At 39.8% G+C, this 16,419-nt stretch overlaps 1 protein-coding gene and 1 long non-coding RNA gene across 3 annotated transcripts in view; both read left to right on the forward strand.

Moving 5' to 3' along the window:
• The first annotated feature begins 424 nt into the window (after positions 1-424).
• Positions 425-1,167, forward strand: LOC132203477 (uncharacterized). The gene is made up of 3 exons (XR_009442441.1): positions 425-745; positions 852-926; positions 988-1,167. It is a non-coding gene; the product is annotated as an uncharacterized LOC132203477 (long non-coding RNA).
• Positions 1,168-1,587: 420 nt separating this feature from the next.
• Positions 1,588-16,419, forward strand: part of LOC132203251 (steroid receptor seven-up, isoforms B/C) — a 50,585-nt gene continuing 35,753 nt past the window's right edge. Inside the window, exons 1-3 of one of the 2 annotated variants that reach the window (XM_059630888.1) lie at positions 1,588-2,178; positions 10,407-10,556; positions 14,476-14,538. In XM_059630888.1, the coding sequence (XP_059486871.1) occupies positions 1,893-2,178; positions 10,407-10,556; positions 14,476-14,538 (499 nt within the window). In that variant the 5' untranslated portion in view covers positions 1,588-1,892. The remainder of the gene's footprint in view (positions 2,179-10,406; positions 10,557-14,475; positions 14,539-16,419) is intronic. The other variant, XM_059630889.1, reaches the window with a different exon arrangement.

The following is a 16,419-nucleotide window of genomic DNA, read 5'->3' on the forward strand; positions in this document are numbered from 1 at the left end:
CGGTGGTCTCAGGTCAAGCGGTGCTCTCACCCCGAGGTTCTGACCGGTGAACACCCTTGGCGTAGCCCTGCCCCCGTGGCTGTCATTGGTGGCGGTGGCGGGGGTGGAGGGCCTGCTCGTGGCGTGGCGTGCCATCTCGGCTACCCCTGCGGAACTAGCGCGTGTGCCCCTGCCGACCCCTGCCGGGGCGTCACCCCTGGCTGGCAACGGACGACCCCGTCGAGGCAGCAGGGTCGACGGCAGCGCCGACGAGGTGCGAGAAAGAAAGCAAGCGCGAGCGAGCGAGCGAGCGCTACACTGTCAAAAAAAATCGGAAAATTACGTCCGTGTCACGGCAGAAACGAAGTAAAAATAGTACGGACAGACATAATTTTCTGTACTTTGCGTCGTAAAATACCTTTACGGATGAAATTGATGTGCGATTTTACGTATTTGGGATGTAGCGCAAGTCTCTGTAACAGATCCGTAATTTTACATCTCGCTTTCGGACTTTTACCTGAGTGCATGCATGTTAGGGGAGGAAAGCTCAGGAGAGAATAGGGAGAGAGGCTGAAAACGTCATCACCCACGCCAGCAACTGACAAAATTCAACCCTCGCGCCTCGGCTGCAATCAGTTTAGCGTCTTTCGCCACAAAGAGAACTCCTCTTTGCTGCATCGGGCACAACATCTCTTAAAATCATGGAATATTTTGCAGCGAAGCCGCTTAATTTCCAGTTGGAGGCCTCCGCGAGTACTTGAAAAATGTAAGTTTGGATTAATCATTTTTATTAGAAGAAAATACGTTTATTTAATGGTTATTAAAAAGTCGCGCGCAGCTAAAATTTATGCATATTATTTTTATTTTTTTAGATTGGATTTGAAGTGAGAACTTTTGGAATAAACTCGTCCCTCGTCAATGGAAGTTGTGTTGGCAATGCGCAAAAGGTATTTTATACAGAGATTTCTCATCAATGTTTTGCTTAAGAAATTTATTTTTATTTTTCAGACAGTGTTTTCATCAACGCAAGATACGATCCAAAAGGATTTTCTGAAAAAGACTACGTCAAGAGTTTCATCTACCTCAATATTAATTTTTACTTCATGTGAGTTCTCTGTAAATCCGTGATTATTAATTTATTGAAAATAAAAGTAGCCATTTATAGCAAAAATAAATTTTGTGATTTTCTGTAAAACTACCATAAAAATACGTAAGAAAGTAGTAAAACAAAAATACGGACACAGTACGTAATATTCTGTGCGAAGGAAGAAATTTTCTGTAACAAATCCGTAAAATGCATCTACGGGAGGGGAGGCGGAAAAGTGCGGGCGCTCAGGTAAAATCCCTTCTTGAGAAGAGACGTACTTTTACGGCATACGCCAGAACAATAGTTTGCACCACAGATACGTAAAATCGACCATTCCATTTTAAACAGTGTAGAGCTGGTGGAGGGGCTCGCAAAGGCAGGCTGAGTGATGGCGGGCCAATCAGAGGCGTGCCCTCTGGTCCGGGGCGCTGCTCTCTGCCTACCGTAGCCATGGTGACGGGGTTAGCGGGGTGGGAGTGGGGGCCGTGGCGCGCGGCCGCCTGTCCGCCGGTGCTCAGTCGTGCCGTGCTGTTGCGCTCACCGAGACGTGCTTCCGACCTGCAGCCGACAGCGCCTGACGAGTATACAACACACCCGGCCGCACAGCCCTTCGCGATCCTGACGCCACCCTGACCTCAGGGTCGTCGTTCAGCTCTCCGCCAAAGCGAGTGTAAGCCTGGCAGCTACAGCGATTCCGCATCCCGCGGCGCCGCCATCGGGGCTGCCCGGCGTCGACGCCCTCTACTCCAGCCCCTGCTTCTTGCCGTGGGCCGCGGACAGGTCATCAGGGGTGGTCACCACGTTGGAGCTGGGGTTCCCGAGAAGTATGGCGCTTGTCGCCCCGCCAGGCACCTGGCGAGAGTCGACAGGCGCCGTCGTCACCTCCGGCCCGCCGATCACACCCACGACGGCCGAGGACATCTCCAGGGACATCCAGAGCACCCCTGGCACCGGCGGCCTCGTCGCCTCCGCCTCCACGCACTCGCAACACTCGAGCGGCGGCAGCTCGTCCCATTCGCAGCAGGGTGCAGTGGACAAAAACCAGAACATTGAGTGTGTTGTGTGTGGCGACAAGTCCAGTGGCAAACACTACGGACAGTTCACCTGCGAGGGTAAGTACCGGCGCAAACAAAAACTTATTCAATGACCTCTTTACCCGCCCCCCGAACGGTCAGACCGGCTTGACAACGCGCGCCCGGGGTCACCGAGTGGCCGACCCTCTTGCCCCGTGGGGTCAGACGAGTGCGGCTTGTGACCGCAGCAGGACACCCCGGTCACAAAAAGGTCCATAAATCTCACTAAGGACCAGACCTCAAATTCTAACAATGAGTCAAAAATTGAAATTTAATTTAAAAATGAAAGGGACTTAAACTAATTTCCTTTTAATCCAATATTTTATCCTCAAAATTTATTTATTTTTTATTTATTTTAGACTAACATTACAATTATAATATATCAGATATCTGGACATTGCAAAATCTTTATATTATGTCATGCGCTAGGACAAAATCTTCAGTGAGAGATTTATTGATAAATATCTCATTCAATAGGATTGATGATGGATAACATTTATTATATACTTTCACTACATTTAATTGTTTTAATTTTACAAAATAATATATTTACACATAATCTTCATTTAAAAAAAATTAGCTTATTGAAACTTATTTTTAAATAAAAATATTTTAAAACTATACAAATAATTTTGAAATGTAAATTTGTTGTAATTCTTAATATTTTTTAAAATTGCAAAAAAAAAAGATTTATTTTGTTTAAATTTTACACACAATTGATGCTAAAGAACTTCAACATTTTTATATCATTGAATATTTTTTCCTATCTTCCGAAAATTATACAAATCAATGTGCACTTCTTCCTCTCCCTTGCTCTCTTGTCTGCTTTATTATAGTCCGGCCAAATTCGTAACAAAGGTTTTGAGCGAGTCTCGCGAGCAGATGCAGCATCTCGATAAAGAGACATTAATCGGCAACTTAACATGCAGAAGTAAATCATGTGGCTCGACTCACTTATTTTCACGAAGAACACAACACATAATCTTAATTAGCGAAACGTGAGCTCAATCATGTTTTCCTCTGCATATAAAAAAGCTGCATATCGTGCAAGCGTTGTCGGAGGGTCACTTTTTTGCCCACATTTGCTCTCGCGCCTCCCGCCGAGCCGAAATAATTAGCCTCTCTCAAGAAGAGAAAAAGAGCGAAATCGCCGCGAGGGATTGCACGTCTTAATCTGGATTTATTTGGTGGGTGGGGCGGCTTGCGGTGGTTGATGCCGCGGTCAGTCAATCAGTCGACCAACCAGGGGGACAAAAAGCAGCTCAAAGCTCAGCAGAGCGCACCCCCACGTACACACACACAAGCAGTGCCATTAATAAGCGGCAAATCCCCAATATATGGCAAGCGGGATTACTTTTATTCCGAGTGGCTTATGTTGTCCCACAGGTATTCAAAGCATTGAATAAAAAATGAGTATAAACGCGCGGCATGAAAAATTGCACAATTTAAAACGGATATATTTATTCTTTTTCTTTATGGGCATACATCGTTTATGCAAATACGAGTCCAGAGTTCCAAGTTGTAAATATATTTAACTCTCGCAACAGCTTTCTTTTCAATTAAAGCTCTAAAACGCAAAGCACTCGCCGGCGTCATAAATCAGACGACCCTTAATCTGTATCACAGGTTGCGAAACTCGCGCGTTTCTTTCACCGAGCGCAAAATTTTCCCACGTTCAGGCGCTTAATGCGATTTGACATTGGCATGGAAAGCAGAGCGCCGTGATTTTCAATTGCGTTGCCGGCGCTGACCCACGGGTGGGCGAGCAGAGCAGACGTATATTTTTATACGAACCTGATGTGAAGAGAGTATATATCGTGTATTTGAATCTAATGCATGTATTAACACCTGCCCGCTGCCGTGAGTTGACCTGGGCATCAGCAGGTAACCGGCCGCACAGGCATCGCTCTTGATTTAAATCGTAATAAACTGTTTGTTTATTGCTCGGCGTGGCCCATTGTTTTTAGTTTTGATGGCCTGCGCCGTCGTCGGGTTTCACTGGGAAAGATAGAACATGAGGAGTTGTGGTTTGTGCTTTTTAATACATCAGAGTGGAAATTTGAGATCGGAGAAAACATTTTATGGGTTGCCTAATCTGTTAGAAAAAAAATAAACTAAAAAGAGAGTTCTATGTGTTGATATAGAAACAGAAAATTGGTTTTGCATTAATTAAAATTATATTTTTTTTTTTGGTATTTAAAGTTTTTTTTTGTGATTTGTTCTTTATTTATTAAAAAAGGCCGGGCTCTTTTCTTTAGCCACAAAAATTAAAATAAAATTATATCTTTTAGTGCAAACTTCCAAAAGACTTGGATGGGTTGGAAAAAATCTTCACTAACACCCTATTTAATGAAAATTAATTTGCCTTTTAATTTTATAATTAACAGAAATTTAACATTTAAATGTAAACTTCTTTTACTATAATAATTATAAAGGAGGAAAAATACTTTGCTGTATATTAAATTTCTCGTGTATTTCTGAAGCTTGAAATTTCTATGGAAACGTTTTTGGACTTCAACCTGACTGAGATCGTTTTGCAGAGATAATTTTACTGCACCGCACGAAACAGCCACGATCTTTTTGTTATTTTATTGCGTGGGCGTAATAAAAGTTGGCAAAAAGCTATCCAGCGAAACCGCCACTTTTCTTATTCCATTCGAGGCCGAGAGGGAACAAAAATCTGTGCAGGTCCCTCGCTCATCTCTGATATGAACACTATGGTGTGGTTTATCTCGATCACATATCATCAAAGAAAAGATCAAATGTGTGAGAGTCACGACCCACTAACCCACTGCTCGCGGAAGGTACATGGATGGGTTCCCCCTTAGCCGCTGCCGGTCGGGTGCCCAGCGCACGGGTCACCCGGGGGTCACGAAACCCAAAGGTTAAGAAGCCTGCTGCTTTTCTCTGTGTTTAAGAAAATGATGACTTCCGATTTACGACGTGCCGACGAGATGATTTTCTATATTAAACCTGCCGGGGGTTAAAATTTTCATGGAGCTTTTAAAATCATAAAAAAATGAAGCACCCGAGTTATTTTGGAGAAAATAAATATATACGCACGTCGGAGAGCCTCTTTATCGGCACTTTAATTTTGTAATAAAATATTACTCAGCCGCCACGACGAGATTAAATTTTAACGTCGCATTTTCCAGCACACACACAAAGCGCGCGGGCAAACATATTTTCATCCTCTCTCGAGCTAATAATATTTCGCAGAAGATGCTTCGCGGCGGAGATTTACATCCGGCATTATAAAACATCTCTCGACGCGAGCGCGCTTAATATTATATTTTTCGAACACCGCGAGTTTTTATCGCTGCGAGAGAGAGGAGCCGCGGCTTGCTCACCTTCATAAAAATATGAGAAAGAGACGTGCGGAAATCTTGCACGGCGTAGATAAAACGCGCATTTGTCAGTGCGGAGGGGGTCGGGGTGAATTATGGCACTTGATGCGGTGACGCGATTGGGGTGTGCAATTCCAACCCCACGCACTTTGATGTGATTTGCGGGTGATTCGGAAAGGGAAATTGCAGCGGCACGGGGCGAAAACGAAATTCGCGCGATTGGGGCGGCGCAGATTTTTCAATCGGAGGAAGAGATAAATATTAAGTATTGATCGGTATAGAGAGAGAAAGAAGTGAGCAAATTTAGATATACAATATTATGGTATTGTAAAATACTGATCAACATTTATTTCCTTAAAAACTTTAATTAAAGCCTTTAAAAAAATCACTGCTCTTGAATATTTATTTTCTGCGGTCATATAAATAAAAGTTACTCAAACACACTAAAATTTAAAGATGAAATTCAGTCAAAATATAATAAAAAAAACATCACTATTATTGAATTAGCAAAAAAAATGCCTAAACAATTTATGTATTATACTAAATCAATAATCTTCAATAATAATTTTACTATCTTCATTTTTTGAATAGTTGAACGAAAAATAATTGAAAAATAGCCAGACAGTTTAAAGCAGATCAATTTTATTGTTTTAATAATGAAAGCTTTCAAACAATTTACATCCATTGACAAATTTTTAGAAAATTCCCATCTTTTTCAATCAAACTCGCTCATTTAACAATTTTCTCTTGTAATTGCTATAAAATGAAGAAGGAAACTTTAAATCCCATTAAAAACTATTGTGGCATCAATTAAATTTTTTTACTAAAATTTATTCTTTCCTTAAAGTCCTTTTAATTTAATTATCATCTAATCATAATAAAACCAATTAGTACGGAATTTCCTCAATCAAAACAAATTAATCCAAAATGCCACAAAGTGAAACTTTGCTCCTTCGCCAAAGATGTGCATCTCCATCCTATATACGAAGAATTTATCTCCGCGTGCGGTTATTCGTCTTTCTAATATATCTCCAGCATGCAAAGCGATTATTATTGAAAAGGTCCGCGGCGGCGTTAATTAAACCGCTGACCGCCAATCGAGAGGAGGCAAGAAATTTGTTCATTAGTCTATTTTTATAGCCGGGTGCACCTCTATGCTCCGGCCGGTATAATTATGGCGAAATAACACGTTCTAACGGAGTCACCGAGTGTGAATCTTGAGCCTTTAATATTTTCCACAACAGCCGGGCAGCACGTTATTATTATTATTTAACAGCAATCATCTCACGTGTCTCTTAATTGGACACACTGCCGGGTTACTTGTTGGTGCGCATCCGAGTGCACCTTCAATTTATTACTCTGGTCGTCCCAATTAGGCAAAGAGATAGCCACAAAAATCATCTTTCCCCGTGTGCATGCATGCGTAACTTCGTCCTTTTTGCCTCGACCGGCACGCAAATTTATTCCAAACTCTCGAAAGAGAGCAAAGATATCTTTTTTTCTTTCTCTGCAGCTCTTTTGGATTTGTTGGTAATTACGTGATGACGAATGCCACCCACGAAGGCTTATTTTGAGAGCGCTGTCCGCGAGCAATCAAGATGAATTCATTCATTATGCTCAGTCGGCAGAGACGTGCGGCCAATTTCAACGGCATAATTATTCCTGTGACTTTTAATTCTTCCGAGTTAATTTAATTCATCGACCGATGGAGCTGGGAGATATATGACTCGTCGCTCTTTTCTCTCTCGAGCTCACGGAGTCATGCAGAGAGGGAAAATAATTCAGATGATGGCTCGAGGACGCTCTTTAATTTTTATCTTGATGCTGCCGCCTGTACTATTGAACGCAAGGTATCTCCTGTGACTCTTACTTAGTTAAACATCTTTAATTGCAAAAAATATAATTTTTAGGATCAATTTTATTGAAAATTTAATGAAAAAATGTTATTTTATTATGTTATGATTATTGACATAAAAAATTTTACAAAAAAATTTTTCATTTATTGATTTTTTTCTGTGTCAGCTATGTTTGCCTATTTTTAATGTTAAAAATATTAAATCTTAAATTAATTCAAATAATTAAATGAATAATTAGAGATAAGAAGTCAAACATTCTTTGAGAATACCTTTTTGCAAAGTGTAGTTATTTTATCAATTAAAAAATTGAGTTCTTATAAAATTAATTTTTTTTATTGAACTTATTAGAACATGTTATACTACAAATACAATAATTATTAAAAAAATTTCATAAAAATCATTTGATCATAAAAACATCACATGATATATAGGAAAAGATAATTATTTTGATTCTTCTAAATTGACACGTCACTTAATCAATTTCCATTATTACGTCTTTTTCCCTAGGCTTTCTCTAAAGTCTAAAAGCAATACATCAAATATTTGAAAGCAATAATTGTTAACCAGAGTGTGGCACCCATACATAGATCATTTCTGTGTTTTTGCTCCCATATCACCTTCCTGTCCCTCGCGGCCAAATCGCAGGTGTGATGGAACAAGTGTATCACACGCCACCTTAAGTCTCGTCATTTTTACACCAAAGAAGTAAAAAATGTATCAGACAGAGCATCTCTTTCCTCCTCTGGACAGATCGTTAATGTGCACGGAATGCCGTTTTGGTGCAGCACCGCTGGATTTTCACACCCTCGATCTCCCGCCGAGATTTTATATACGTATATGATGTGAAAATGTGCCGCACACAGATGGAATTATTATCCCCCTAGGGGCCGAACGAGCATTCATCAGTGCAGGTATAAACAAGGCAGATTGGAGTGGGAGGAAAAAATAAATTTATACTTTTTAAAGAATTAAATTATTAAAAATAACTGCAATCATTAATTACAAAATTATCCTTCCTTTAATTTTGTAATTATTATTTAAAAATTACAGCTGTGAAAACTGGAGCAAATTTCTCAAAATTATAAGTGGCAGTTGCGAAAAAAAGTGACCGTGAAATATACAAAATTATTCATAAATTGTGCACGAAAACGAATCGACTTGGCACATCTTTCCGCTTGCTCTCTCACCACATTTTTTATTCCGACACCGATTAGTTCAGACCCACTTGCTCCAAACTAGATTTTTTGCCGCATCCAAAAGGCCGGCTGGTCGCGGTTCACCTGTTTGTTGATATTCCACGTTTCCGTGATTCGAAATTTTTATTGCCTCTGTGGCCGAAGAATAAAAAGTTAAATTGGCTCAACTACATCAAAATCAATCGAGCTCACCGGGGGACGGCTTAGCGATTTATTCACTTGTGGCTTCTTTCTTGCTCCGCTGCTCCTTTTTTTCTCTCTGCACGGATTTTCGTCTCTCTGTGAAAGAAAAACAAACACACATTGCCCGTTATTGGCCTTTGTTTGTGTGACAAGTAATACTTTTCTCTCTCTTTAAAACAAAACTTGACAATTGCGCGGTGTGTATTTGTTCACTTCCAGCGGTTGTCAATTAAATTCCTCTCCGGCGTGCAGCGATTTTCCTGCTCTCTCGCTGTGTGCAATTAATTTCTGGCTCTGCAGGCTGACAGGCGAACGAACGACTCCTAATTGAAAGTAAAATCGCTCTCGAATCTGTCACTTGCATTTTCTCACAATACAATAATATTGTCAGAACCGGAGGAAAACAGCCAATTCAAATTTATTTTATCAAAACGGGTCAAGAGACTCGCAGACTAAGATATCAAGAGCAGTTATAAATTTTTCTTTATTAATTGCCTCTTTGTTGACTTTTTACAACGGCAGGAGTTTTTTGGCCGCGCAATTAACGCAGCGGGAGGTACAACAATAATTCCTAATGGGCGAGGAATTTTCACACGGCGTAGCAGCAAATTAAGCCGTAAACTTTCTTTCTTCAAATTACGATGCATATAATAAGAGGTGCCAATGTCTCCATCAACAACAGTGCTGATCCGCCATCAAAACAGCGACCCACGCAGCCCCTATGCGTTAAAAAATAGCGTTAGAGTTCAGAGCCGGCGTGTTTATTTTCTCACTCTAATTGCATCTTAGCAAAGGGCCGCGCGGGAAACAATGGGCCAAATTAAATTACCTCTCTTGTTCTGTGCACGCTCGCTGCTGAAAAGTAATAATGATGAAAAACGCGACCAAAATTAACTCTTGACGTTAATTCTCTCATGGCTAATGAAGTAATAATTATCGCGTCATTACCACGCTCAATGGACGTGGAGAGCACTCGCGTTTTGCGTGATCGAAATTTCCATTGGATGCTTCAGTGGCTTCGGATTTGTTTGCTCGTCATGCGAGGCTGCAGTGCCGTTTATTCTATGCTGGGGAATTTGCATTTTACACAATTGTACAAACGAACAGGATATATAGAACGAGTTGTCTATTTATAAACAGATTGATTCTGCTGTTACATTCGCAAAAATGATGCGGGGAAGCACGTTTCTAAGTGATTTTGAACTTAATTTAATTTAATAAAAAAAAAATTGCCCCAGCAATAAAAAAAACATCTTTTTATTATTTATTTCAGGTTTGCTACATAAATTAGCAAATTTTTAACTTTTGAAAATTTTAATTTCAATTGTTTTAAAATGATATAGGAATTCTATTAATTTAAATGATATAATACCAGTTTTAAAAGCTGTTATATTAAATTTCAACGTCAACGCACGGGAACTTATTTTTGTCATAAAAATGTCCTTTTTCCCTGTGCTTCAACTATAGCGTTATCATCACTCTCAGTTTTGAATTCAACCATTTTTTCTAAAAACTCGCCAATGCGCGTCCCTGAGCACGTCAGAATTTAAAATCAAAAACTATTCCTGTTCTGCTCGGATCCTGTTACATTTCCGTTCGTTTTCCCACAAACGTACCTCTGCTTTCGTATTTTTAATCCAAAATGGCAGGGCAATTTTTAAAATATTCATTCTCTGTTTTGACAGGATGCAAGAGTTTTTTCAAGAGGAGCGTGCGGCGGAACCTGACCTACTCGTGTCGAGGGAACCGAAATTGCCCGATTGATCAGCACCACCGCAATCAGTGCCAGTACTGCAGACTGAAAACCTGTCTCAAAATGGGCATGAGGAGAGAAGGTAAGAAAAAATTTCGATTTTGAATCTGAAAAAAAGGTTAAAATTTTATTTTGCAATTTAAATTCTATTAAACTATAATCGTATGGAATGTATGAGGTAATATTTTGATTGCCGATGACATTTCCATTTTGAGATTTAACATTCCCATCAGAGTTTTGTGTGAGAAAAAACATCGTCCGAAAGCAACTCAAACAAAACATTTTGAAAATTAATATACCCGCCGGAGCCGAGCAAGGATTGAGCTGTCAAATCAGGCGCTCGTCCTCCTTTCGTTAATTTAGACAATATATTCCATTATGAATAAATAGACGCGGAGAGGAAAGGAAAAAGGTCCATCTCGTCATCGTTCAGCATTAATAAAAACCAACACTTTTTGACGTCGCCGTGTATCTTCCTGCTCTCGTGACGCGCACAAGTCAGTCTCGCAGACACTACACGAAAACACACGCCGAGCAAAGTAAAAAAGGATGCGTGTTATTTCAGAGAGAACTGCTTTCCGTTGACATCCAATTCCTTGTCCCTCTCGTGCAGCCCATCAATCGCTGAATAACAGCAACAGCTGATAACATTCCCAGGCACCTGTCAGACGTTTGGTTGAGCCATCCATAAATCTGGTCAGGGGAGCCACCTGAGGAGCAAATTTTATTCACATTCTTTGCGAATTCCTTGCAGAAGGTGTAATTATTTTCATTCTGTCGGCATAGATTGTGCTGAAAATCGGCTGTAGAAAAAAATTGTATTTAAAAAAAGTAATTTTAACATAAATGCCAAATTTTAAACATTTAACTTTAATATCTGTCTCTGGATTTGAGGCAGACAATAATAATAAAAATAAAAAAAGAAATAATCATGAAGCGCTGGATTGTTGATAATAATCGGCCCTAAATTTTCCTTAAAAGAATTATGGTGTTAAAAAAATGTTTTAAAAGAATCATATTTTTGCTTTAATTTACATAACATAAACATGGGTAAAATTCTTTTGCATTATTATTTATTCATTCATTCATTTTTTAACAGTTGCACCTATGACCTTTGATTTATTTAAATGCAATTGCTGTAAATTGACCGCTCTCTCAATTAAAAGTGTTACCCGTGACGGAGTTTCTGTGAAAGGGCACAATCTGCCTCTCTCACTCCGTCCGGATTTTTTAAATTTAATAAGGTGCTGCTGGAAATCAGGTGAGCCCATCTCGCCTGTAAAGCTCATTAAATTAGCATATTACGCCTTTAATTATACGACGTATTCGCGCGACGTGAGAGCTGCAAGTGCGCGCTCTTCTTATTAATTAATTTGCGCGACAGCAGTCTGGGCCTCGTCTGCAGCGAAAATAATTTGACCCGCCGCTCGTTATACATTGTGTCTCGATTTTTTGCCGACGATAAAAGGCACCTCTCCGAGAGAAGCGTGTAGCTACGGGTTGTTTACGAGTGCGTTTTTTACGGTGCATGAGCACCACACTCTTTTTTTTCAACTTTTATTATTATCGCGCGTTTTATATAATTTTTCTCTCTCATACACAACAATGATCACCTTAATTAACCTCTTTTTATCTCTCGGCAGCGGAAACGGCGTTAAATTTTTAACTCCAGCATGTGTCTGTTAATTATATTGCCAAGATTTAAAACTTTTTCGGACGTAAGAAAATTACCATTAAAATTAAAAAAATACCTGTACTTTTTTAACTTTATTTTTTTCGCAGTTAATTGCTGACTTTTTTAGTGAAATGAACCGTCAATTATTTTAAAAGTGATGGATATATTATTGGCCAGGAATAATCACTTTTCGGCCTGTCGCGTTCAAAAGATGTTTTAAGCAAGGATCGACAGCCTTCAGAAAATATATAAATCCCCGTCAATAAAAAAAAAACTATAAAATGATTCTTAAATAAAAACTCGCGGCGTGGGAATGAATCGATTGCGAAAACAGCACAGAAAATTAGGTTGGCAGAGAAGAAGGAGGATATGCACCGCGTAGAAATTCTATACACATTAAATTTCTGTTTTTGTTTCTCGTTATGATAAATGTGGACGCGCGCGATCAGAACGAGGAAAGCAGGGAAGACGAGTCACGACCAAAAGGAGATCTCCTCTAGCTCGCATGCTGTTTTATATAACAAAGCATCGGCGAAATAATAATATCTCTGCCTACATCGGCGGCCTCAACATCATCTTCCAGCAGCATCTCTCGGTTTGAGGAAACGCCTTTCGGACTGCAACTCACGACATCACCAAGAGCTTTTTCGTGCGCCGGACGAGAAAAAGAAAATTTAATCCAGCAAAGACACGAGGTGCTGTTGGACGTCTGCGAATTTTCTCAGAAAAAAGTTTCAATCCATGAAATTGGATTTTGTTTTAAATTATTAAAAATATGAGATTTTAAAGTTAATCGCCTGTAATCTTAAAAAAAAAATTATATAACGTTGCGAACCAATCTTCCGTGGAATCCAGCTCTCGTCAAGCATCGTTAAGAGGTCATATAACTTTGTGCAAATATGTAATATGCGGGTTGGGAGAATCTTCCTTTTCCTCAGCCTTGATCGACTCATAAAATTTATTGGACGCCAATAATATTCAAACTGCGGCGCACTTGTTGATTTTTTCCTCTGAAATTGCATTTTATTTTTACTGCCACAGCAATTATCCGCGGCATAAAAAAGGAATGGGCGAAGAGTTCAAAATAATTACATACACCGACGAAAGGCAAGTAGAACAATTAATTTATTTAATTGATAAAATCAGACATCCGCGAACGCGAATCGTCAATTATAACAATTAGTGCAAAAGTCATACACACACACACTGCGCGATAAAAATCTGCTAAAGAGCAGAGAATTTTCTTAATGAAAGAACACGACTTGTTCTTATCACACGCGAAAATAATTTTCTCCAACAAGCACCTTCAGAGGTGAATGAAAAGGTACATTACGCGAGTACGCACCGTGCACTGTAAATAAAATAAAAATTATACCGGCCGAATCAAAAACTCGGTGGGTCGCACGCAACAATGACGCAGACGCAGCTCTTGCTTGACTTCCGGTGCAGGGGTCATACGTTTGCTCTGCTATGGTCATTCATGGTGGGCAACAACTTGGAAAATTAAACGCCGGCTCCACCGTTGATATCACCGCTACACATCTCGCCGCGTTAAAAATGCGCCGATTCACCAACTGAGTCGCCGGGGGAAGTTGCTTTTAAAACAAAACGAAAATCACATTTTTGTGGGAAAAAAATTTCTGACCCAGTTTCTCCGCAATCGATCCCCAGAGGAATGAATGAAAGAGAATCGAGACGCGAAATAAAACTCACGTGCTGGCCCAGAGCGGATTGTTTTTTTTTTCTTGTACATTATTTCCCATTTGGAAAGCAACAAGTCGGGCCGCAGGCGCTGCTTTTTAATAATATTTGGCCAGCGTGGGAACACGCGGCTATATTTTAACCCAGTCGGTGCAGCAATACGTTGTAGCTCTCCTCTCTCAGCCAGCTCTGCTTTTATAAAAAATAAAGGAACACGAGTCTCACTCACTCAACTCGGGCTACTCTCACTGCTATAATAAATACGGCACGTTCATAAAAATAAATCCACCTGGAATATTATTACATGGCGGGGGCGTTTTTTTGAGAGGAAAAAAGGCTCTGCCTAATCAGAGGGCAAGGCATTATAAAACCATCTATCAGACTACAAGATTTTCAGAATTAGAGGGTTGAGGGCTCTCTCAAGAGCCTGTTATTAACATTGGGAAAATTTCCAATAACATTAGCGGCGGCCACCGATCCCTCTCTGCTCTCAATTGCAAGCATTTTATTATAATTAAATTTGGGTCTCGTGTTATTTTTTTTTCTCTCTCTCTCTCTCGTGATATTTGATGAAATGGTCCACTGGCTGATCTCGCGTTTTGTGCTCTGGTGTGTTTCATATCAGCATCTCATGCTGCTGGACGATGGGGTCAACAGCAGAAATGCGCGCCGCTGCCGCGTTTTCCAAGTAGGTGCCTGCCTATTTATCAGATTAATTTCTGTGTTCAGTTTGCTAGTGTGTATGCCCCGCTCGCGCCGCGGCGGCGAGGTGGATCTTGTTTCTGATTTAATTAACTCCTGCGCCGGACCGCGTTATTAATCAATCAGCCTCGGCAGCGTGTGTTATATTTGCTTTTTCAATTATGTTGCTGTATAAGTAAGTAGAACGACATGACTTTTATCCACGTGTGCATCCATACACGGCTTATTAATTAATGGCAGAACCAAATTGGGCTTAATATTGATGCCAGCAAATTAAAAATGCACAATCTTAATTAATCTGGGGTTTAATGTTAAATCAAATATGTACTGTCCTTATTCTTAAGATTAAAATTTCATTTTGCCTAATATAATATTGATAAGTCCATAGTTATATAAATTGTAGTTAATTTATTTAAATAGGCTAATACTGAATCAAATCATGTTTTATTTTAAAAACATGCTATAAATTTTTTAATAAATGCATAAAATAAAAATTAAGCATTTAGTTCTTTATTTAATTATATTTTATTAAAATCTTTTGGTTGTAATTAATAACACCAACTACAATTTAAAAACCAAATTTCCAGCTGTGACCAACTTATTTATTAATTTTTTTTTTCCTCTAATGGTCCGTTTTTCCTTCGCATTCCCAATTCTCTCAAATCTCACTTTGACAGAAAATCTGGTGTGCACGACTGCTCAAAAAAACAAACACCGCATACTGCCGGATTGGCGCGTCACACTCTGACAAAATCCGAAAACTAATGACAGCCTCTTTTCCGAGTCATTGTTTTTGGCCGTGCTCGGTGTCAAATTGATTGGCAGCGGAGTGTGCAAAGTGCAGCGTCACCCCGGCTAATAACTGGACGTGGATATATGGCATAGCTTCTTTTCGATTATTTTGTCCCGGTCGAGTGGCTGGAAATGGCCAAAAAGATAAATTCTCCTCTGAGAAATTTGGCGCTTTGGTGCTGCTTTGGAGAACGCGCTCGCTGGGCTATTAATGAGGATCACGGTGTCCCGCTGGGCGCATACATCATAGTGCGCAGTACCGCTACGGACGGACACTTGCAACAATGGACCGCGAGTGAAAGATGCTGCGCCAGAACCTCCACATCCATCTGGCGAAGGAAAGAGAGAGAGAGACGCGCGCGGTGACCCCCCGCGGATCCATCTCTGCGCCGGTGCGATGCTGGCCACGGAATTTTCTACCTTTTTTATTCTCTTTTGATCGTATTACGTCACGCCACATTCTCGCGGCCCGCCACAAACATGACTCCACTTAATGATGTGAGATGCCTTTTCTTTCTCTCCGCGCCGAAACAGATCTCTCTCCTTTTCGTCGTTCGTTATTCCTTTTCGGGCGCGCACACCGTCGAGCTTACATGTGAAAAGAATGAGAAAGATCGGTCAAACGGAACTTGACTTTTTGGTTTGGCACAGTAAAGATTTAGGCCTCTTTTCAGACAGACAAGAGTGCAAGAATTATTTTTTTAAATTTTTAAGGAAAGACCTTTTCATGTTTAGCCATGCTTTGCAAGTAGAAAACCATATAGGAAATAACCAATAACTTGTAAAATCTACTCTTCAAATATATTTTTTAAAATTCCTCTAAATCACTAATGTAGAACAAACCATGCAAATTTAATTTTAAAATTAAAAAAAATGTTAAACTCAGTTATAAACAATTGACTCATTTAAAATATCGGCCTAAATTTAATAAAATTGTGAAGAAAAGCGACTAAAAGTGTAATAATTAATTTTAGACCAATAAAATGAGATTGAAAGCAATTTTATTACAGATTTTTGTTAAAATTGGAAGCTTCAGGAAGCTTTACACTAAAATGATTAGTCTAAATATTAATCC

This window comes from Neocloeon triangulifer, unplaced genomic scaffold (assembly GCF_031216515.1).
Source record: "Neocloeon triangulifer isolate White Clay Creek 2 clone unplaced genomic scaffold, ASM3121651v1 ptg000017l, whole genome shotgun sequence".
Taxonomy (NCBI): Eukaryota; Metazoa; Arthropoda; class Insecta; order Ephemeroptera; family Baetidae; genus Neocloeon; species Neocloeon triangulifer.